The 21,741-nt window shown below is 47.3% G+C and overlaps 1 protein-coding gene across 17 annotated transcripts in view; it reads left to right on the top strand.

The window, feature by feature from the left end:
* LOC124034176 (armadillo repeat protein deleted in velo-cardio-facial syndrome homolog) overlaps window positions 1-21,741 on the top strand; it is a 240,155-nt gene that overhangs the window by 109,874 nt on the left and 108,540 nt on the right. For 16 of the 17 annotated variants that reach the window (XM_046347005.1, XM_046346997.1, XM_046347004.1 and 13 more), the window contains exons 4-5: window positions 508-600; window positions 1,327-1,609. The exons of the other annotated variant lie outside the window; for it this stretch is intronic. In XM_046347005.1, the coding sequence (XP_046202961.1) occupies window positions 1,385-1,609 (225 nt within the window). In that variant the 5' untranslated portion in view covers window positions 508-600; window positions 1,327-1,384. The remainder of the gene's footprint in view (window positions 1-507; window positions 601-1,326; window positions 1,610-21,741) is intronic. 17 annotated transcript variants of the gene reach the window in all.

Below are 21,741 nucleotides of genomic sequence, written 5' to 3'. Positions count from 1 at the left end.
GTTCGCCCTCCTTTTCTCTCGCTCGCTCCTTTTCTCTCGCTCGCCCTCCTTTTCTCTCGCTCGCTCGCCCTCCTTTTCTCTCGCTCGCTCGCCCTCCTTTTCTCTCGCTCGCTCGCCCTCCTTTTCTCTCGCTCGCTCGCCCTCCTTTTCTCTCGCTCGCTCGCCCTCCTTTTCTCTCGCTCGCTCGCCCTCCTTTTCGCTCGCTCGCTCGCCCTCCTTTTCGCTCGCTCGCTCGCCCTCCTTTTCGCTCGCTCGCTCGCTCGCCGGCCCGCTGTCCCGTCTGCCCGCCCGCTCTCCCGCTCGCTCGCCCTCTGTAGTTAGTTCAAAGTTGAGTTGATAGATGTCCTTGTGTGGTTTCAGACTGAATACAACATGTGTTATGAGTTTGTTATTGCTCAGTGATGTATCTCTTTCCCCACTTGACTTTCTGGACCTTGAAAACAATGCTGTCATATCTGTTTCAACCCGTCTGATCTGAAATCTCATTCTCTTCCCTTTTTTCCCCAGTTTTTCTTCCTTCTAACTATCAGGCTCTTCCACTCAGTGTCTGTACAGAGGGGGATGTCTGTTATCTAACTGCTCTGTCTACCAATCTACCAGGTGTGTATTCATAACACCCTGTGCATGTGTGTGTTTGTGTGCACAGTTATGTGTATGACACTTGATGTACTGTATCCTTACTCTCATTTGTTACGTGATCAACTCCCTTGCTATCATTCCACCATCCATTATTGATACCAGTGTTTGACAATGACATAGGCTATACATCATTTTGTTTCTGTTTACGGAAGCTCGTGATGGGAACAGTATCATAGGCGTGGTTGGCAAGTCAAGTTGGAGCATGCACATCTTGGGTGTATGCCTGTGGAAATGTATGAGTGTCTTCCACATGCATAAATGCTGTGCATGTACTGGAAATCACTAGTTGCGTTGATGGCACTACCAGGTGAAGTAAGTAAGTAAGACAGACATTTGTGGAGGAAAATCACCTCATCCTGAACCACCTCCAATTGTCTATTTTGAAGATGGTTTGGTTGCAGTTGTGTGCAATGCTCATCCATGTTTTGACACGTATGTGGGACTGTGTATTTGGCTCATACCCTTGGAACATACCCTCATTTCCCTGTAATTGGTGTTACAATCACAACACAATTGAATGAAGTGTTTTTTAAAATTGTATTCTTCTGTTTTCATGGGCATCTTCGTGTTTGGTAGAATACAGCCATCAAGCAACTTTGTCAGACAGGTTGAGTGTCTGTAATGACTTGGTGACCCTCTCCTTCTCTCCATCCCCTCCCTCCCTGACTTCTGACCTACCTATTAAAGCTCAGCTCAGTCCAATCTAGCCCTGCTCCCCTGACTCAACTTCCGGCCACCCTCAGCCATGGAGGACTATGAGGTGTGCTCGGCCGCCAGTATTCTGGCTTCGGTGAAAGAGCAGGAGGCGCGTTTCGAGCGCCTGACCCGGGCGCTGGAGGAGGAGCGACGCAACGTCTCCCTGCAGCTGGAGCGTTCCAACATAACAGCCGACAGGCTGGGAGGGACTGGGCCTAATGCTAACCTGCCACCCAACAGCCAACCCCTGGCCTGGCAGCAGGTGGTGATGCAGGTAAATAATGCCAGCACACCCCGCCTGCCCGTCCCCCTAACTCCCTGCTTACTCCGACTATCTAGTCCCCCTCCATTTGAGCTGCTCTGGCTGCTCTCATTCCATCGCTCTGCACCACCATATGTATTTGGTTCATTGCTCTCGAGGCGACGTGTGGTGACGCCATCTCTTTCTCCTGGGCGGCTGGCAGCTGATCCAAGCCCTTATGTTATTCCTGATCTGTTGTGCTGCCTGGATAGTGATTTAAACATTACAATGTTATGTGGTGATCCCATCTCCTTCTACCCAGTGCTCTTTTGATATTGTTTTGTGGTCTTGCTGCTGATTGGATCGTGTCTGTTCATACAATTCGTTTTGGTGTTGGTCGGGCCTTGGCTGGGCCTTGGATGCACCTTGGCTGGGCCTGGGAGTGGATTACGGACCTCTCTGGCTGGGGTGTATGAAAGGAGATGTGAAGTGAGACAGACATGATCCGCTGAAATGTCATCGAAATGCCCATTTGATTTACAGTGCAGAGCAAAATCCCGCATGAACAGACCAAGGGAGGGAAATGTTACTGCCGCCATTTCCTCTGTCATTAAATCTTAAGGTCAAGTGTTAGATCTCATACAGAAAGAACACTATTGCTCACAGTTTTGGTTTTGAAACCAAATGATTGGGTACAGGAATGGTTGTGTACTAACCCTTGCGGATGGGCATTTCCATGCATGCACTGCTTTTAGAATTTTCTACCCAAAATGTATTTCTTCTTCACAGATTGTGCCAACGTTTAATTTCTCTGGCTCGTTGCCATTTTAGATGGCATAAGGGATGATTAAGTCTCTAGCATGGCAGCCCAGCCCATCACTCACGGCTGGCAAACTGCTGTGGCCCGTCATCTGTCTCTCTGCATCGTGGGGTCAATTGGGTGGAACAGCCCGCACCACACAGGCCCGCTCAAAGTTTTACACACCCCACCACTCTTTAAACAAAGCTCATTCACAGTGAACCAGTCTGGACCGCTCGCGCCAAACCGCTCGTAAACACTGCAGCAAATTGGCTGGGCCGCAATGACCTTTTTAGTTAATTTTTATTTATTTATATTTTGTTGTACTCTTTCGGTGAATAACCATGATTTAATCATCCACATGTAATTACCTGGTGGAATGGATGGCAGAGGACGGGAGTGTTGATCATCATTGTGGTTCGGCTGCTCCGCAGTCTGCCCCAAGAGCTGCAGAAGGCACCTGCATGCTTGGCTTGGCAGCAAAGCTGGCTCATCCTGAGGAGCTCTCTATCTATCTATTTATTTATCTGGCTGGCTGAACCATGGACGGAGCCTACGTTACACCGGGAAGGTTGTACAGTGCGTTGGGAAACATTTGGATTATTCTAGAATCTTTTTTATGTCATTTATTTTCCTCATCAGTCTACACGCGATACCCCATAATGACAAAGTAAAAACAGGTTTTTAGACATGTTTGCAAATTTATTACAAATAAACTGAAATATCACATTTACATAAATATTCAGACCCTTTACACAGTACTTTGTTGAAGCACCTTTGGTCCCGATTACAGCCTCGCGTCTTCTTGGGTATGACGCCACAAGCTTGGCACAGCTGTATTTGGGGAGTTTCTCCCATTCTTCTCTACAGATCCTCTCAAACTCTGTCAGGTTGGATGGGGTGAGTTGTTGTACAGCTATTTTCAGGTCTCTCCAGAGATGTTCAATCGGGTTCAATTCCGGTCTCTGGCTAGGCCTTTCAAGGACATTGAGATTTGTACCAAAACCACTCTTGCATTGTCTTGGCTATGTGCTTAAGGTCGTTGTCCTGCTGGAAGGTGAACCTTCGCCCTAGTCCGAGGTCCTGAGGGCTCTGGAGCAGATTTTCATCAAGGATCTCTCTGTACTTTGCGCCGTTCATCTTTCCTTCTCCTGACTAGTCTCCCAGTCCCTGCCCCTGTAAAACATCCCCACAGCATGATGCTGCCACCACCATGCTTCACCATAAGGATGGTGCCAAGTTTCCTCCAGACGTGACGCTTGGCATTTAAGCCAAAGAGTTCAATCTTGGTTTCATCAGACCAGAGAATCTTGGTACTCCTGGTATGAGAGTCTTTAGGTGCCTTTTGGCAAACTCCAAGCGGACTGTCATCTGTCTTTTACTGAGGAATGGCTTCCGTCTGGCCACTCTACCATAACGACCTGATTGGTGGAGTGCTGCAGAGATGGTTGTACTTCTGGAAGGTTCTGCCATCTCCACAGAATAACTGTGGAGCCACATTTTGGGCACTTGGTCACCTCCCTGAGCAAGGCCCTTCTGATTGCTCAGTTTGGCCGGGTGGCCAGCTCCAGTAAGAGTCTTAGTAGTTCCAAACTACTATTTAAGAATGATAGGCCACTGTGTTCTTGGGGACCTTCAATGCTGCGTTATTTTTGTACCCTTCCACAGATCTGTGCCTCGGAGCTCTACGGATAATTCCTTCAAACTTGTGGCTTGGTTTTTGCTGCACTGTCAACTGTGGGACCTTTATATAGACAAGGGTGTACCTTTTCAAATCATGTCCAATCAATTGAATTTACCACAGGTACACTCCAATCAAGTTGTAGAAACATCTCAAGGATGATTAATTTCAAGTCTCATACTTACGTAAATAAGCCATTTCTGTTTTTTTTATTTTTTTTATAAATTAACAATCATTTCTAAAAACATGTTTTCGCTTTGCCATTATGGTGTATTGTGTGTAGACTGAAAATAATGTAATCCATTTTAGAATAAGGCTGTAATGTAACAAAATGTGAATAAAGTCAAGGGGTCTGAACTTTCTGAATGCACTGGAGGATGGAGAATGGAGGAATGTACCCGGCTCTCTGTTGGACAAAGTAAGGCATCCAACTCTCCTAACCTTTCCGCTTGCAGACCCCCCCCCCACATCCCTTCTCTCCTCCCTGCATGATGGATTAAATGGGCCGGGGGTCAGCAGCCTTTTGCTCGGGGGCTCCCAGTCGTCAGCGACGGGGTAGCAATCGATGGGCCCATCTGTTATTTAGAGTTGGGGTCAGAGAGGAGAAGCAGTCAGTCTGATTAATGGAACACCGAGTACATTCTTAATAAAATTGATTTAGACAGAGCTCTCTCCGACTCCAGAGAGGGGTTGGGCTCTATAGCTAGCAGCTGCCACTGTTTTCTGTCCTGCCTTGTTGTTCTCTCGTTCTGCTGTTTTCAATGCAAGCCTGTGACAAGGTGGTACCAAACTTTCCATAAATTCATGACCAAAATGGTTTATACCCCTCAAACTCAACTCTTGTCCTCAAAGCCAGTTCCACTGCAGTTTTTTCATTTGTTCCCCTTTAATCAGGGACTGATTTAGACCTGGGACACCAGGTGGTTGCAATTCATTATCAGGTAAACAGAACTAGCAGGCCTCTGGACCTCGTAGGGTAAGAGTTGATGCTTGTACGAACGCAATGTCAGCAGTGGGTTATTGGGATCCCCAGAGTAGACGGAGGTTTGTAAAAGACTGTCTGATCATCAGGTGAGAGGGGAAAGAGACCCGCCCTGATCCTGCTGTTCACAGGTGTGTTTGATCATCCTGACTGGTGTGTTTGATCATCCTGACTGGTGTGTTTGATCATCCTGACTGGTGTGTTTGATCATCCTGACTGGTGTGTTTGATCATCCTGACTGGTGTGTTTGATCATCCTGACTGGTGTGTTTGATCATCCTGACTGGTGTGTTTGATCATCCTGACTGGTGTGTTTGATCATCCTCTACTGGTGTGTCTGAGCATCCTCTACTGGTGTGTCTGAGCATCCTCTACTGGTGTGTTTAATCATCCTGACTGGTGTGTTTGATCATCCTGACTGGTGTGTTTAATCATCCTGACTGGTGTGTTTGATCATCCTGACTGGTGTGTTTGATCATCCTGACTGGTGTGTTTGATCATCCTGACTGGTGTGTCTGAGCATCCTCTACTGGTGTGTTTAATCATGCTCTACAGAGCTCCTCTGTATGATTCATGAGTCTCCTGTAGAGCGTTAGATCAGCATGGTGGTCAAAACAACACAAACATGAAATAATTCACTGCTTTTGGGTTTAGCTAGCATCTACATCCCTATTTAGCTGGCTTGGCTTTAGGCTGTTCACTGCGACATTAAATCAACTCCGATTGTATTGGTCACATATACACATATTTAGCAGATGTTATTGCGGGTGTAGTGAAGTGCTTGGGGTAATGGACAGACAAAACAACATGATCCAGTGTGGTGAGTTGGTACTTCATGAAGAGTTTATGTTATCGTCACGTGCTGTGTTACAGTCGATGTGGATCAGGAATGTTATGGGTGGAAATATTTAACACCCGTCAGCCGATTTCCCAAGGCATATTTCTGAAGACCTTTTGATCCTCACTCATCATGATTGAACACTTTACTGAAGCGCTGTGTGTTTTTAATGGTTTCTTCTCAAGAATATCAAGACAATGCTGTCAGACTGCGTATAATGGAATCATCGACTAGGAATCACTGACACGAAGCATGTCTTTCAGTCCTCTCTCACATGTTCGACCAGGGACACACTAAAACCATGTGGGCTTTCCAAGTGGCACCCTATTCCCTTTCTAGTACACTACTTTTGACCAGGACCCTATAGGCCTTGGTAAAAATGTGCATTATATAGGGAGTAGGGTGCCATTTTGGATACAGTCCATGTCGGTTTCCCCTGCTTTGGTAAATAGATATTTGCCTGGAGCAGTCTCATCGAGGCGTGAAAGGTCAAGTGGTGACACATGGAGACCCTCTGAGAATGGTGCCTGTCAGACAGCACTCAGCGCCCACCCCTTTCTGTCTGGCCTAGTCTACAGAGATGACCTCATTTCATTAATACTACACTATGGCCTTGTTTGGCTCAGTTGGTATGACCCTGAAGAAGACACAGTAATGCTGAAAAGTTGGTGTTTTACTGGGAGTTTAATTATATCTTGTGTCACTCGTTTATTTTTAAGACAGATACTAACAACGCTAGTGTCGGCCTTCATCTAAGGAACACCAACCGTCCAACACAGAGCTCATCTCTATACACACACACACACACACACCCACAAATAACAGAAATACTGAAGGTGATGGCTAAATCCCAGATAACGTTAACATGTACATCCTTTCGCTATGGAGTGTTTGATCTGGTTTAGTATTAAGGGTGTACTACTGACTACCCTGCAAATGTTGTGTAGCTTTCTAAGGCATGTGAGATTCCATTAGAGCAGGTGACCAAACCTTTGACAACAATATCTATGGGACATTTCTTTTATTTTTATAAGTAAAACAATTTAGCTGACATGGGATAATTGATCTGGACATTTCTTGCAAGTTATAAATAACTAAGGTGTGCAATGACTGACATGACAAGAGGAACTGATGATGCACTACCCAATTTTGAAATTGCACCTTATGCATTCTGCTATTACAACTTTCAGGAGTAAGTTTAAAACCGGACTGAGTTACTTAAAACCTCTAGGGTACATGGGACGGTAGCGTCCCACCTCGTCAACAGCCAGTGAAACTGCAGGGCGCCAAATTCAAACCAACAGAAATCCCATAATTAAAATTCCTCAAACAAGCATGTATTTTACACCATTTTAAAGATACACTTGTTGTAAATCCAGCCACCGTGTACGATTTCAAAAAGGCTTTGCGACGAAAGCAAACCAAATGATTGTTAGGTGAGTGCCTATTCACAGAATAACACAGCCATTTTTCCAGCCAAAAAGAGCATTCACAAAAAGCAGAAATATAGATCAAATTAATCACTAACCTTTGATCTTCATCAGATAACACTCATAGGACTTCGTTACACAATACATGTATGTTTGTTTGGTGAAGTTCATATTTATATAAAAAAATCTGAGTTTACATTGGCGCGTTGTGGTCAGAAATACATAGTCTCAAACAAACATCTGAAAGTGCAGAGAGCCACATAAAATGACAGAAATACTCATCATAAACATCGATAAACTATACAAGTGTTTTCATGGAAATATAGATAAACTTCTCCTTAATGCAAACGCTTTGCGATTATGTTAGCTAGCCACAGAAACGCATGCAGCCATTTTCCAGCCAAGGAGTGTCACAAAAGTCAGAAATGGCATTAAAATTAATCACATACCTTTGATCTTCATCTGGTGGTACTCCCAGGTCTCCATGTTAGACAATAAATGTTCGTTTTTTTTTATAATGTCCCTCTTTATGAGCAAAAACCTTTTTTGTTCGCGTTTTGTCCAGTAATCCGAATGCAGAAGGTGCGTGCATTAATTCCAGGATGAAAGGTTTTAAAAAGTACAGTAAAAGTTAGTAGAAACATGCCAAACGATGTTTAAAATCAATCCTACGGTTATTTTTGTCATAAATAATCAATAATATTTAAACCGGTCAAAAGCTTCGTCAATAGGAAAGGAGAAACAAGAAAGGCACTTTCACAATCAGACGCATGGCTGATGAATGGAAATTTCCACTGGCCACTGATTGAAAGTACTGTATCTCCCTCATTTTTCAGAATAAAAGCCTGAAACAATGCCTAAAGACTGGTCACATGTAAGAGGAAGGCACAGACCTTGTGAACTGGGTCCTAAGTATTTTGTATGGTGGATAGGCATTCAATGGAAAAACAGCCTTTCAAAATAATAGTACCATATCAGTTCTGTTATACTCAGACATGATTTTAACAGTTTAGGAAACTTTAGTGTTTTCTATCCAAATCAAATTATATGCATATCCTATCTTCTGGGACTGAGTAGCCGACAGTTTAATTTGGCCATGCTTTTCATCCAAAATTCCGAATGATGCCCCCTACCCTAGTGAAGTTAAATGTTTATTTATTTTTATTTTAAAATAATTTGGGGGGAGGCCCAAGCCCCAGCTGACCACTCTGGGGCGTGCCCTACAGTTTGGCTACCACTGCTTTAGAGGAACAGTCCATCCTTTGATCTCAGTGTGGTTTGTGGGTGAGATATGGGTCTCAGTCTGGTCCGGTGATGGCGCTGCATCACTCTTCACACACATACACACACCCTCACTGGCCATGCCACAATGGACACAAAGGCCCAGAGCACAGTGCTATAGCGTTCGCAGGCAGATATATCCCTCACTGGCAGAGCCTAGGAGCCCCCCGACTTCTCGTAAATCACTTGCCTAACAATGAACCTCAGTCCCCCCCCATACCATTCCTCCTACCTTTTTCCCCTCTACCCCTCTCTGCCTCCTTTCTCCTCCCATTGTCATTAGGAACATTCTCGCCTCCCGTAAATGCGTAATTACCTGTGTGTGTGAGAACTCCTGCATTGTTTGTTTGTATTTGCTTCCCGGCTGCACTGTTTCTGTATGTGGCCCACATCTTCTGGGGCTGTTATCTCTTTTTGTAGCCCAGTTGTAACAGTCACATTGTACTTCTGTGTAGAAAGACATTCAGACTCCATTGGGTTCACAGTTGTAAACCCATGTGCAAGTTTATCACTTTTACTTTTCCCCTTTCCCCCCCTGGCTCCGCTTTCTGAATCTAAGCATAGAAAGAAATGGGCCCTATACCTTGCCTTGCGACTCAGTGAATTCTTCCTCTGCTCTATGTTCGCTACATACTTCAGCCTGAGACTGCCGTCGTTGAAGTCGTTTGTGGTGACGTCAAAATATGAGGGGTGTTGTACAAAACGGCGTAATCAGCGTTCGGATCGTCTCGAACCAATCAGAGTATCAAACGCTGCTTTACCCACGTGTGTTTTGCACACATGGCAACACTATACTACCGTGTATACTGTATTTTATCCCCTCCACCCTCTACACTTGAGTCGTTGGTCCATGAATTACAGTGGTGATTGTGGAGGGGCTAAGCCCTCTTTGTATCCCAGCTCAATGCATGGCTAACATAGGAGGACATGGCCACATTCCTTGTATTCATGAGAGACTGGGGGAGGGAGAGGGGGAGAGAGAGACTGAGAAAGGAAGATGGAGAGATGCCTTTTGTACGACAGGCTTTTTATATTCCTGTGGTGAGGCTCAGACCGTCATCCTTCTGATCAGCCCAGCAAACCTTAATGTCCTTGTACACCTCCCTGCCTTGTGCACCCCCCCCCCCTTCAGGACATAATGTCTTTCATAGAAAGTCTGTATGTTGGGGGTTGAGCAACGACACATCTGCCTGGTCTCTGACCAGCATTAAATGTCTCTCTCTGTTGGAGCGATGGTCGTGATTGTCTGATCCTGGAGTCAGAGTTAGTCACAACGACCCATGTGTTTAAAATAAGGGGGTGTCCTCTCTCCTTTATTAGATCCCCGTGCCACTCCAGGAATGTGACCTTTTGCCTCAGACTAGCCGGGTATATAACCAAACAAGGTTGGAAACTGACCCCCACCACCCCTTGATTGTAGGTCTAAATTGAAACCAGTCGGAAATGCTCCGCGTGCTTTGTAGTTTAGAGGTGTTTGGCTCTTCAAAGCCTCTATTTAATTATGCTCATACGTTTCAGGTACTTGTGCGACATTTTTACGACATGAGTTACAAGCATGTAAGTTGCACAGCAAACCAGCAACAGAAGTTGTATTCCATCAATATGTTGGGTTCAAGAAGTACACATGCAAGACAAATGTTGTCTGCCTCAACATGAATCCTTGACACGATGTGAAAGCTCATAGGCCGAGCCACTACCACGTGGGTAGACTAACTGGACCACAGCGACCGGCGATGAATGGATTCACAGTGAAGGCAGCTTATATGTACCAGGAGCTCGGTATACGCCACACATCAGTCATACCACTCATGTCATTGAAGCCCAGCCCCATGTACCACTTCCACCCATCCACCCAGTGGGTTTAGGCCTGGGGTTGGGGCTAGGCCTGGGGTTGGGGCTAGGCCTGGGGTTGGGGCTAGGCCTGGGGTTGGGGCTAGGCCTGGGGTTGGGGCTGGTCTGAGTGAGAGAGTGAGTTATGTGCTTCTCTTGGCCAGCAGCAAACCCTGGGCCTCTTGACTTAGCACGTTAAGGCATTACTGCAGGGCAGAGTGGTAGTCAGGTCTGGCATGTGGATACATGCCGTGTCTCTCACAGGGTCTTTGAGTTTAAGGTTTGGAGGGATGGAGAGAATCATTTTTGCCAGAGGAAGAATGTGGCAACGAATAGGAGCTACGACTGTAGTCCCACTCTCTCTGTCCCTCTCTCTCTGTCTTTCCTTGCCCCTCTTGCGCTCTCCCAGGGCCTCTCGTTTTGCCAGACCTGTGTAGTGTGGCCGCCTGGGGACTCCACCACCGACTCACACAATCAGAGAAAGAAAAGACACAAAGAGAGCCGGCAGAATGAGGGAGAAGGAGAGAGAATGGAGGGAGGAAGGCATTTGGAAGGAGTTTGATTGTATAGGCTTGTTCAAAGATTGCCATAATCATTCTATTCAACTATCAAGGTATTGGATTGATGAGTGTTAAAGGCCCAGTGCTGTCAAAAATGTGATTTCCCCATGTTTTATATACACTGAGTATACCAAACATTAGGAACCAAGTTGGCTGGATGTCCATTGGGTGGTGGACCATTCTTGATACACATGGGAAACTGTTTTACGTGGAAAAACCCAGCAGAGTTGCTGTTCTTGACACAAACCGGTGCGCCTGACACCTACTACCATACCCTGCCCATTCACCCTCTGAATGGGGCACACACACAATCCATGGCTCAATTAATTGTCTCAAGATTTAAAACTCCTCCTTTAACCTGTCTCTTCCCCTTCACCTATACTGATTCAAGTGACGTCAGTAATATCTGTTTGAAAAGACCGCCTGAAACTTCAGCCTGTTTTGGTGATTAAATGAGTTAATAGACCAGTAAGAAATAGCGTTCCAAACCTCTCTGCCATTAACAGCAAATGTTCTGTTTTCCCCAACCTCCGAAAGTCCTAACAAAATTCTTGCTTGAGAAATTAACCTTGGCTTAGAAGCTTTTGTTTCTTTTTGACCATTTTAATTGAAAGCAATCACAGTAAGGTATGTAATTGTTACACAGAAATGATTTGATAATGAGATAAAGATGGCTGCATTGGACCTTTAACACGAGAACCGCTAAAGCTTCATCTGCTTCACTCCTCCCAACAGTATGGCCTGCTTCACTCCTGCTCCCAACAGTATGGCCTGCTTCACTCCTCCCAACAGTAGGGCCTGCTTCACTCCTTCTCCTGACAGTAGGGCCTGCTTCACTCCTCCTCCCGACAGTAGGGCCTGCTTCACTCCTCCTCCCGACAGTAGGGCCTGCTTCACTCCTCCTCCCGACAGTAGGGCCTGCTTCACTCCTCCTCCCGACAGTAGGGCCTGCTTCACTCCTCCTCCCGACAGTAGGGCCTGCTTCACTCCTCCTCCCGACAGTAGGGCCTGCTGCACTCCTTCTCCCGACAGTAGGGCCCTGCTTCCCGACAGTAGGGCCTGCTGCACTCCTTCTCCCGACAGTAGGGGGCCTGCTTCACTCCTTCTCCCGACAGTAGGGGCCTGACAGTTCACTCCTTCTCCCGACAGTAGGGCCCGCTTCACTCCTTCTCCCGACAGTAGGGCCCGCTTCACTCCTTCTCCCGACAGTAGGGCCCGCTTCACTCCTTCTCCCGACAGTAGGGGCCCTCACTCCTTCACTCCTTCTCTCCCGACCTGCTTCACTCTCCTTCTCCCGACAGTAGGGCCCGCTTCACTCCTTCTCCCGACAGTAGGGCCCGCTGCACTCCTTCTCCCGACAGTAGGGCCCGCTGCACTCCTTCTCCCGACAGTAGGGGCTGCACTCCTTCTCCCGACAGTGCACTCCTTCTCCCGACAGTAGGGCCCGCTCACTCCTTCTCCCGACAGTAGGGCCCGCTGCACTCCTCTCCCGACAGTAGGGCCCGCTGCACTCCCCGACAGTAGGGCCCGCTGCACTCCTTCTCCCGACAGTAGGGCCCGCTGCACTCCTTCTCCCGACAGTAGGGCCCGCTGCACTCCTTCTCCCGACAGTAGGGCCCGCTGCACTCCTTCTCCCGACAGTAGGGCCCGCTGCACTCCTTCTCCCGACAGTAGGGCTTCACTCCTTCTCCCGACAGTAGGGCCCGCTTCACTCCTTCTCCCGACAGTAGGGCCCGCTTCACTCCTTCTCCCGACCCGCTGCACTCCTTCTCCCGACAGTAGGGCCCGCTGCACTCCTTCTCCCGACAGTAGGGCCCGCTTCTCCCGACTAGGGCCCCTTCCTTCTCCCGACAGTAGAGCCCGCTTCACTCCTTCTCCCGACAGTAGGGCCCGCTTCACTCCTTCTCCCGACAGTAGGGCCCGCTTCACTCCTTCTCCCGACAGTAGGGCCCGCTTCACTCCTTCTCCCGACAGTAGGGCCCGCTTCACTCCTTCTCCCGACAGTAGGGCCCGCTTCACTCCTTCTCCCGACAGTAGGGCCCGCTTCACTCCTTCTCCCGACAGTGCCCAGCTGATTATCTGGATGATTATTGCTTTGAAACTGAACCTAAATTATACCAAAACTAATTTCACTCATTTAACAGATTTAAATAAATTAAGTAAAGTATAATGGGGAGAATGGGCGTTTTAGTTTATTCAGTTTTTTTTGTGAATTCTTTCCAAAGTGTCAAGTAATTATCTTTTTGTTTTCTCATGATTTGGTTGGGTCTAATTGTGTTGCTGTCCTGGGGCTTTGTGGGGTTTGTTTATGTTTGTGAACAGAGCCCCAGGACCAGCTTGCTTAGGGGACTCTTCTCCAGGTTCATCTCTCTGTGGGTGACGGCTTTGTTATGGAAGGTTTAGGAATCACTTCCCTTTTAGGTGGTTGTAGAATTTAACGGCTCTTTTCTGGATTTTGATAATTAGTGGGTATCGGCCTAATTCTGCTCTGCATGCATTTGGTGTTTTACGTTGTACACAATGATATTTTTGCAGAATTCTGCATGCAGAATCTCAATTTGCTGTTTGTCCCATTTTTGTGATTTCTTGGTTGGTCACAACCATAAAGGGCAATTGGTTCTTTAACTTAAGTATTTTTTTACCAAATCTTAAATGCTATGTCAAATTTGATGTTCCTTTTGATGTCATTAAAGGCCCCTCTTGCCTTGCCTCTCAGCTTGTTCAAAGCTTTGTGGAAGTTACCTGTGGTGCGATTGTTTAGTTGTTTTGTGTACTCTAGGGCAAGGGTGTCTAGATTACATTTTTATTTGTGGTCCTGGCGACAACCTTTTTTGGACCATCATTATTTTTGGATTACTGAGATTTACTGTCAGAGCCCAGGTCTAACAAACTGTGGAAAGAAATGTGTGTGTTTGCCTATTTTAACCACACAGTTGTTGTTTGTGTACATGTATTTAACAATGTTTGTTATCAATTTGTAAAGCAGACCCTCATGCCAAATTGAGTCAAATGCTTTTATTTTTTTAAACAATCAACAACGCATGAGAAGACTTTGCCTTTGTTTTAGTTTGTTTGTCAGTCAGTTTGGGTGTGCAGGGTGCATGTGTGGTCTGTTGTACGGTAATTTGGTAAAAAGCCTTTTTGTTTTCACTGAGGAAAGGAAGTGTTTAGTCAATGGATTCTTCAATTTCATTGAGCTGATTTCTGATGTGCTGTTCTTTTCATGTAGTTTATTTCTGTATTGTTTTAGTGATTCACTGTAGTGAAGGCATAGACACAGGTTTTCTGGGTCTCTCTGTTTTTGGTTGGACAGGTTTCTCCATTTCTTTGTTAGGTTTTTGCATTCTTCATCAAACCATTTATCATTGTTAATTTTCTTTGGGTTTTTTGTTTGACATTTTTTGATTTGATAGGGAAGCTGAGAGGTGAAATATACTGTTTAGGTTTTCTACTGCTAAGTTTACTCCTTCACTATTGCAGTGGAATGTTTTGTCCAGGAAGTTGTCTGAAAGGAATTGAATTTGTTGTTGCCTAATTGTTTGTCCCCGACCTCATTCATACCGATATTAGTCCCCGACTGAATATCAAGCGTATTTCATGCACACAATGAGTCTCACAAATCTTCATTCACGCCAGTAAGCTTCAATTTACACCATACACACACATCTTCATTCACCGCAGTAAGCAGACCAGTAGGAGACGCAATGGCCCCGCCTTCTATCCATTCTCTGTACAGCTTCTCACCCAGTCTCTTCCACTCCTTACCCGCTCTGCCTTCATTCACTTCTAGAATGGACTTCAGCGTTTAACACCTTTTCTATTTCCAACGACATTTTATGTACACTACAATACTGTCAACAACCTATTCCTTTAGTGGTACCCTTTCATTACGGCTAAATCGGCCCCCAATTAGGTCCAAAGTAAGAACTCAATTATGCACTGTGGGTCCCCTAGGGTATTAAGTAGTCTAGTGTCCCCCGGATTATCACCTTTACTTCAATACCAAATGTACAAAATAAAAAATACAATCACCCCATATGACTAACGTGTCGACCGGATCACGTTTCTAGAACAACTTAATGTCTCATTCAAGCTTGGTAGTCAGTGCGCCGACTTTACTACCCGATGTACTTCACACACACCTATGCTTTGTTAGGACCTTAGAGAGACCCTCTCCTAAAGGCTAAATCGGTCTCAAGTGATCAATTTAATTATCCGTCATTCACACTTGGCCCTGCCTAGTACATCACATTCGTATCAAATGGCTTTTCAATCGCACTTTGGTCACTCGTTACCCACCACTCATACATGTAGTCCCAGACTATCCAGTCACACTTTTATAATCAACTATAATGAATCATACATGTAGTCCCAGACTATCCAGTCACACTTTTATAATCAACTAGAATGAATCATACATGTAGTCCCAGACTATCCAGTCACACTTTTATAATCAACTAGAATGAATCATACATGTAGTCCCAGACTATCCAGTCACACTTTTATAATCAACTATAATGAATCATACATGTAGTCCCAGACTATCCAGTCACACTTTTATAATCAACTAGAATGAATCATACATGTAGTCCCAGACTATCCAGTCACACTTTTATAATCAACTATAATGAATCATACATGTAATCCCAGACTATCCAGTCACACTTTTATAATCAACTAGAATGAATCATACATGTAGTCCCAGACTATCCAGTCACACTTTGATGGTCACCCGTTACCCACCACTCATACATGTAGTCCCAGACTATCCATTCACGCTTTGATGGTCACCCGTTACCCACCACTCATACATGTAGTCCCAGACTATCCATTCACGCTTTGATGGTCACCCGTTACCCACCACTCATACATGTAGTCCCAGACTATCCAGTCACGCTTTGGTGGTCACCCGTTACCCACCACTCATACATGTAGTCCCAGACTATCCATTCACGCTTTGATGGTCACCCGTTACCCACCACTCATACATGTAGTCCCAGACTATCCATTCACGCTTTGATGGTCACCCGTTACCCACCACTCATACATGTAGTCCCAGACTATCCATTCACGCTTTGATGGTCACCCGTTACCCACCACTCATACATGTAGTCCCAGACTATCCAGTCACGCTTTGATGGTCACCCGTTACCCACCACTCATACATGTAGTCCCAGACTATCCAGTCACACTTTGATGGTCACCCGTTACCCACCACTCATACATGTAGTCCCAGACTATCCATTCACACTTTGATGGTCACCCGTTACCCACCACTCATACATGTAGTCCCAGACTATCCATTCACGCTTTGATGGTCACCCGTTACCCACCACTCATACATGTAGTCCCAGACTATCCATTCACACTTTGATGGTCACCCGTTACCCACCACTCATACATGTAGTAAGTGTCCTCTGTTACCACCTACCAGCCAGGCATACTAGTACATCCCATCATTAAGTATTGTTGATCAATAATAAAATTGCAGTTGCCAATGGAGATATTACTTTCTCAACTATTTTCCAATCTCACACATCATAATAGTTTAAATTTAGTAACTTACATCAAACAGGTGTCTCACAAAACTGAATTTGTATAACTCCAATGTGCAGAACTTTAGTTTTCCACAACAGGTGTCTGCTTACCCTTTTTTAGTTGACCGGTCAGGATTTGTGAGACACACCGTCCGGCGACAGTACTGGCCAATCGCCTGGCACACCAATGTCCAGCGATGTCCTTTACGAGATCACGTCGGTGGTCACCATCTGTTAGGGTTGCGTAAATTCGAATCTGGTATCAGGATAACTATAACAATGAGTCACCGATTGTATACTATGTATTTTTTTATTAGCTAAGTAATAAATGGCAAATGCAACTTTCGTATATACGGGCTCACTGTAATACCACGCAGGGCAGAACAGAGAACTGACAAGATGTATGTAAACAGTATTCTTTATACTGTGATAGGCCAACAGACTGGTTGGAACTGTCTATCACAGTAGAGGCTGGGCGTGGTTTAAACTTGCAGGCGCTCAGGCGGGTCCCCGCCTCTTGGCGCTTCTGTTGATAGATGTAACTGTTGCTGTGAATAACATCCATGCGCTCATGCTCGATACCGTTATGTCGCACCTGGCTCCTGTTATCTAACAAGACTGCTTGTTCTGCAACCCCACGCTCTGAATGTGCCCCCCCCCAACTCAATGCACAGGTCCCGTCTTCTGTATTTTTCCATCATGAGAAAGGCCCATGGCCCTGAAACTGTTGACAATGTTTCAAGTCAGCTATGTTGCATAACACATAAATACATCCACACAAGCCAACAGCAGATAATATTCAATCATATATATGGTAATGGCTAGAATGTAAAACACAGGATCCAACAATTTCCACACACTATTCCTTCCATCTACAGCATTTCTAAATATTATTTAGTTCCTTTGGCTTTGATGCTTCATGATTGAGGATTGCTTTGTTGAAATACGGTAGACTGTGATTTTGCTGTGATCTGATAGGGGTGTTACTAGGTTGACTGTGAATGCTCTGAGAGACTCAGGGTTGAGGTCAGTAATAAAGTTGTATACAGTACTACTGCCAAGAGATAAGCTATAGGTGTACCTTCTTCTGCTTCTCCCTCTCTCTCTTTCTGCCTCTCTCTCGCTCTCTCTTTCTGCCTCTCTCTCGCTCTTTCTGCCTCTCTCTCTCTCTTTCTGCCTCTCTCGCTCTCTCTTTCTGCCTCTCTCTCTCTTTCTGCCTCTCTCTCGCTCTTTCTGCCTCTCTCTCGCTCTTTCTGCCTCTCTCTCGCTCTTTCTGCCTCTCTCTCGCTCTTTCTGCCTCTCTCTCGCTCGCTCTTTCTGCCTCTCTCTCGCTCGCTCTTTCTGCCTCTCTCTCGCTCGCTCTTTCTGCCTCTCTCTCGCTCGCTCTTTCTGCCTCTCTCTCGCTCGCTCTTTCTGCCTCTCTCTCGCTCGCTCTTTCTGCCTCTTTCTCTCTCTCTCTCTTTCTGCCTCTCTCTCTCGCCTCTCTCTCGCTTTCTCTTTCTGCTCTTCTGCCTCTCTCTCGCTCTTTCTGCCTCTCTCTCGCTCTTTCTGCCTCTCTCTCTCTTTCTGCCTCTCTCTCTCTTTCTGCCTCTCTCTCGCTCTCTCTGCCTCTCTCTCGCTCTCTCTGCCTCTCTCTCGCTCTCTTTCTGCCTCTCTCTCGCTCTCTCTCTTTCTGCCTCTCTCTCGCTCTCTCTTTCTGCCTCTCTCTCGCTCTCTCTTTCTGCCTCTCTCTCGCTCTCTCTTTCTGCCTCTCTCTCGCTCTCTCTTTCTGCCTCTCTCTCGCTCTCTCTTTCTGCCGCTCTTTCTCTCTCGCTCGCTCTTTCTGCCTCTCTCTCGCTCTCTCTTTCTGCCCTCTCGCTCGCTCTTTCTGCCCCTCTCGCTCGCTCTTTCTGCCCCTCTCTGCCTTTCTCTCTCGCTCTCTCTTTCTGACCCTCTCGCTCGCTCTCTCGCTCTCTCTTTCTGCCCCTCTCTTTCTGCCTCTCTCTTCTGCCCGCTCTTTCTGCCCCTCTTTCTGCTCTTTCTCTCTTTCTGCTCTCTCTTTCTGCCCCTCTCTTTCTCGCTCTTTCTCTCTTTCTGCCCCTCTCTTTCTGCCCCTCTTTCTGCTCTTTCTGCCCCTCTTTCTGCCCCCTCTTTCTGCCCCTCTCTTTCTGCTCTTTCTGCCCCCTCTTTCTGCCCTCTTTCTTCTCTCCCGCTCTTTCTGCCCCTCTCTGCTCGCTCTTTCTGCCCCTCTTTCTGCTGCCCCGCTCTTTCTGCCCCCTCTTTCTGCCCGCTCTTTCTGCCCCGCTCTTTCTGCCCTCTCTTTCTGCCCTCGCTCTTTCTGCCCCTCTCTGCCCCTCTCTTTCTGCTCTTTCTGCCCCTCTCGCTCTTTCTGCCCCGCTCTTTCTGCCCCTCTTTCTGCCCCGCTCTTTCTGCCCCCTCTTTCTGCCCGCTCTTTCTGCCCCCTCTTTCTGCTCTTTCTGCTCTTTCTGCCCCCTCTTTCTGCCCCTCTCCGCTCTTTCTGCCCCTCTTTCTGCCCGCTCTTTCTGCCCCCTCTTTCTGCCGCTCTTTCTGCTCTTTCTGCCCCCTCTTTCTGCCCGCTCTTTCTGCCCCTCTCTTTCTGCCCCTCTCTTTCTGCCCCGCTCTTTCTGCCCCTCTCTCTTTCTGCCCCTCTTTCTGACCTCTTTCTCTTTCTGCCCCTCTCTTTCTGCCCCTCTCTTTCTGCCCCTCTCTTTCTGCCCCTCTCTTTCTGCCCCTCTCTTTCTGCCCCTCTCTTTCTGCCTCTTTCTCTCTTTCTGCCCCCGCTCTTTCTGCCCCTCGCTCTTTCTGCCCCTCTCCCGCTCTTTCTGCCCCGCTCTTTCTGCCCCGCTCTTTCTGCCCCTCTCTTTCTGCCCCTCTCTCTTTCTGCCCCTCTCTTTCTGCCCCTCTCTTTCTGCCCCTCTCTTTCTGCCCCGCTCTTTCTCGCTCTTTCTGCCCCTCTCTCTGCTCTTTCTGCCCCTCTCTCTGCCCCTCTCTTTCTGCCCCCTCTCTCTTTCTGCTCTTTCTCCCCGCTCTTTCTGCCCCCGCTCTTTCTGCCCCTCTCTTTCTGCCCCGCTCTTTCTGCCCCTCTCTTTCTGCCCCTCTCTTTCTGCCCCTCTTTCTCCCCTCTTCTGCCCCTCTCTTTCTGCCTCGCTCTTTCTGCCCCTCTCTTTCTGCCCCTCTCTTTCTGCCCCTCTCTTTCTGCCCCTCTCTTTCTGCCCCCTCTCTTTCTGCCCCTCTCTTTCGCTCTTTCTGCCCCTCTCTTTCTGCCCCTCTCTTTCTGCTCTTTCTCTCTTTCTGCCCCTCTCTTTCTGCCCCTCTCTTTCTGCCCCTCTCTTTCTGCCCCTCTCTTTCTGCCCCCCTCTCTTTCTGCCCCTCTCTTTCTGCCCCTCTCTTTCTGCCCCTCTCTTTCTGCCCCCTCTCTTTCTGCCCCTCTCTCTGCTCTTTCTGCCCCTCTCTCTGCCCCTCTCTTTCTGCCCCTCTCTTTCTGCCCCCCCTCTCTTTCTGCCCCTCTCTTTCTGCCCTCTCTTTCTGCCCCTCTCTTTCTGCCCCTCTCTTTCTGCCCCTCTCTTTCTGCCCCTCTCTTTCTGCCCCTCTCTTTCTGCCCCTCTCTTTCTGCCCCTCTCTTTCTGCCCCTCTCTTTCTGCCCCTCTCTCTGCCCCTCTCTTTCTGCCCCTCCTTTCTGCCCCTCTCTTTCTGCCCCTCTCTTTCTGCCCCTCTCTTTCTGCCCCTCTCTTTCTGCCCCTCTCTTTCTGCCCCTCTCTTTCTGCCCCTCTCTTTCTGCCCCTCTCTTTCTGCCCCTCTCTTTCTGCCCCTCTCTTTCTGCCCCTCTCTTTCTGCCCTCTCTTTCTGCCCTCTCTCTGCCCCTCTCTCTGCCCCCTCTCTTTCTGCCCCCTCTTTCTGCCCCTCTCTTTCTGCCCCTCTCTTTCTGCCCCTCTCTTTCTGCCCCTCTCTTTCTGCCCCTCTCTTTCTGCCCCTCTCTTTCTGCCCCTCTCTTTCTGCCCCCCTCTCTTTCTGCCCCTCTCTTTCTGCCCCTCTCTTTCTGCCCCTCTCTTTCTGCCCCGCTCTTTCTGCCCCTCTCTTTCTGCCCCGCTCTTTCTGCCCCGCTCTTTCTGCCCCTCTCTTTCTGCCCCTCTCTTTCTGCCCCTCTCTTTCTGCCCCTCTCTTTCTGCCCCTCTCTTTCTGCCCCTCTCTTTCTGCCCCTCTCTTTCTGCCCCTCTCTTTCTGCCCCTCTCTTTCTGCCCCTCTCTTTCTGCCCCTCTCTTTCTGCCCCTCTCTTTCTGCCCCTCTCTTTCTGCCCCTCTCTTTCTGCCCCTCTCTTTCTGCCCCTCTCTTTCTGCCCCTCTCTTTCTGCCCCCCTCTGCCCCTCTCTCTTTCTGCCCCTCTCTTTCTGCCCCTTTCTCTCTCTGCCCCTCTCTTTCTGCCCCTCTCTTTCTGCCCCTCTCTTTCTGCCCCTCTCTTTCTGCCCCTCTCTTTCTGCCCCTCTCTCGCTCTTTCTGCCTCCCTTTTTATTCCTTTTTCTCTGACATCTTGAGGGAAGAAAACATGATTTTACCAGATGCAGCTTCATCTGAGGTGTCTGTCTGTCAGTGTGAGGCATGTTTTCTGTGCTTTAACCCTTTCTCCATATGTTCCCCAGCCTAATACTGACAGACAGACAAGAAAATAGCTAAGTGGGTTTGAACACCTGCGACGCAAAAATGTATAGCTCAGTGTTGCGGTGCGCCTAGCACAGTGCCACGGGTTATATGAAAATATTATGAAGGGTATGTTGTCGGGTACATAATGAAGTGCGTTATTTGAAGATTATAAATGCTGGGGCATGGTGGTGCAGCCGGAGGTTTGATGTAAAACCATTTCTCTTTTAGACTAGCTCAGGAGTTCATCATAGAGAAGTGAACTAATATAATGCTATGCAGCTTGGGGAATGCAGACCTCAGCCATTTCCCTTTCTCCGGAGGATTTCGGTATTTTTTTTTCTGTTGGGTTTTCTTTCCCCAAAGTGTAGTCAAGTCTTCACAAAGTTGCCTTGCTTGAGCTCTTGTCTGAGTCTTCGCCAAGTACATTTACGTGATTTAGATGAGCTTTCTTCCTCACAGTGGGTCACCATATTATAGCTGAATTCTTTCAAGCAGGCGGTTTTCCCCCCTCATATGAAGTGAAGGAAACATAAGGATTTTGGAGAGAAAGGCGTGGAGTGGAAGGGTGAGAGTGGGCGTTGATAATGTGTGTAG

The sequence above is a fragment of the Oncorhynchus gorbuscha genome, linkage group LG04 (genome assembly GCF_021184085.1).
Source record: "Oncorhynchus gorbuscha isolate QuinsamMale2020 ecotype Even-year linkage group LG04, OgorEven_v1.0, whole genome shotgun sequence".
Lineage (NCBI taxonomy): Eukaryota > Metazoa > Chordata > Actinopteri > Salmoniformes > Salmonidae > Oncorhynchus > Oncorhynchus gorbuscha.
This window is presented reverse-complemented; position numbering and strand designations above follow the sequence as displayed.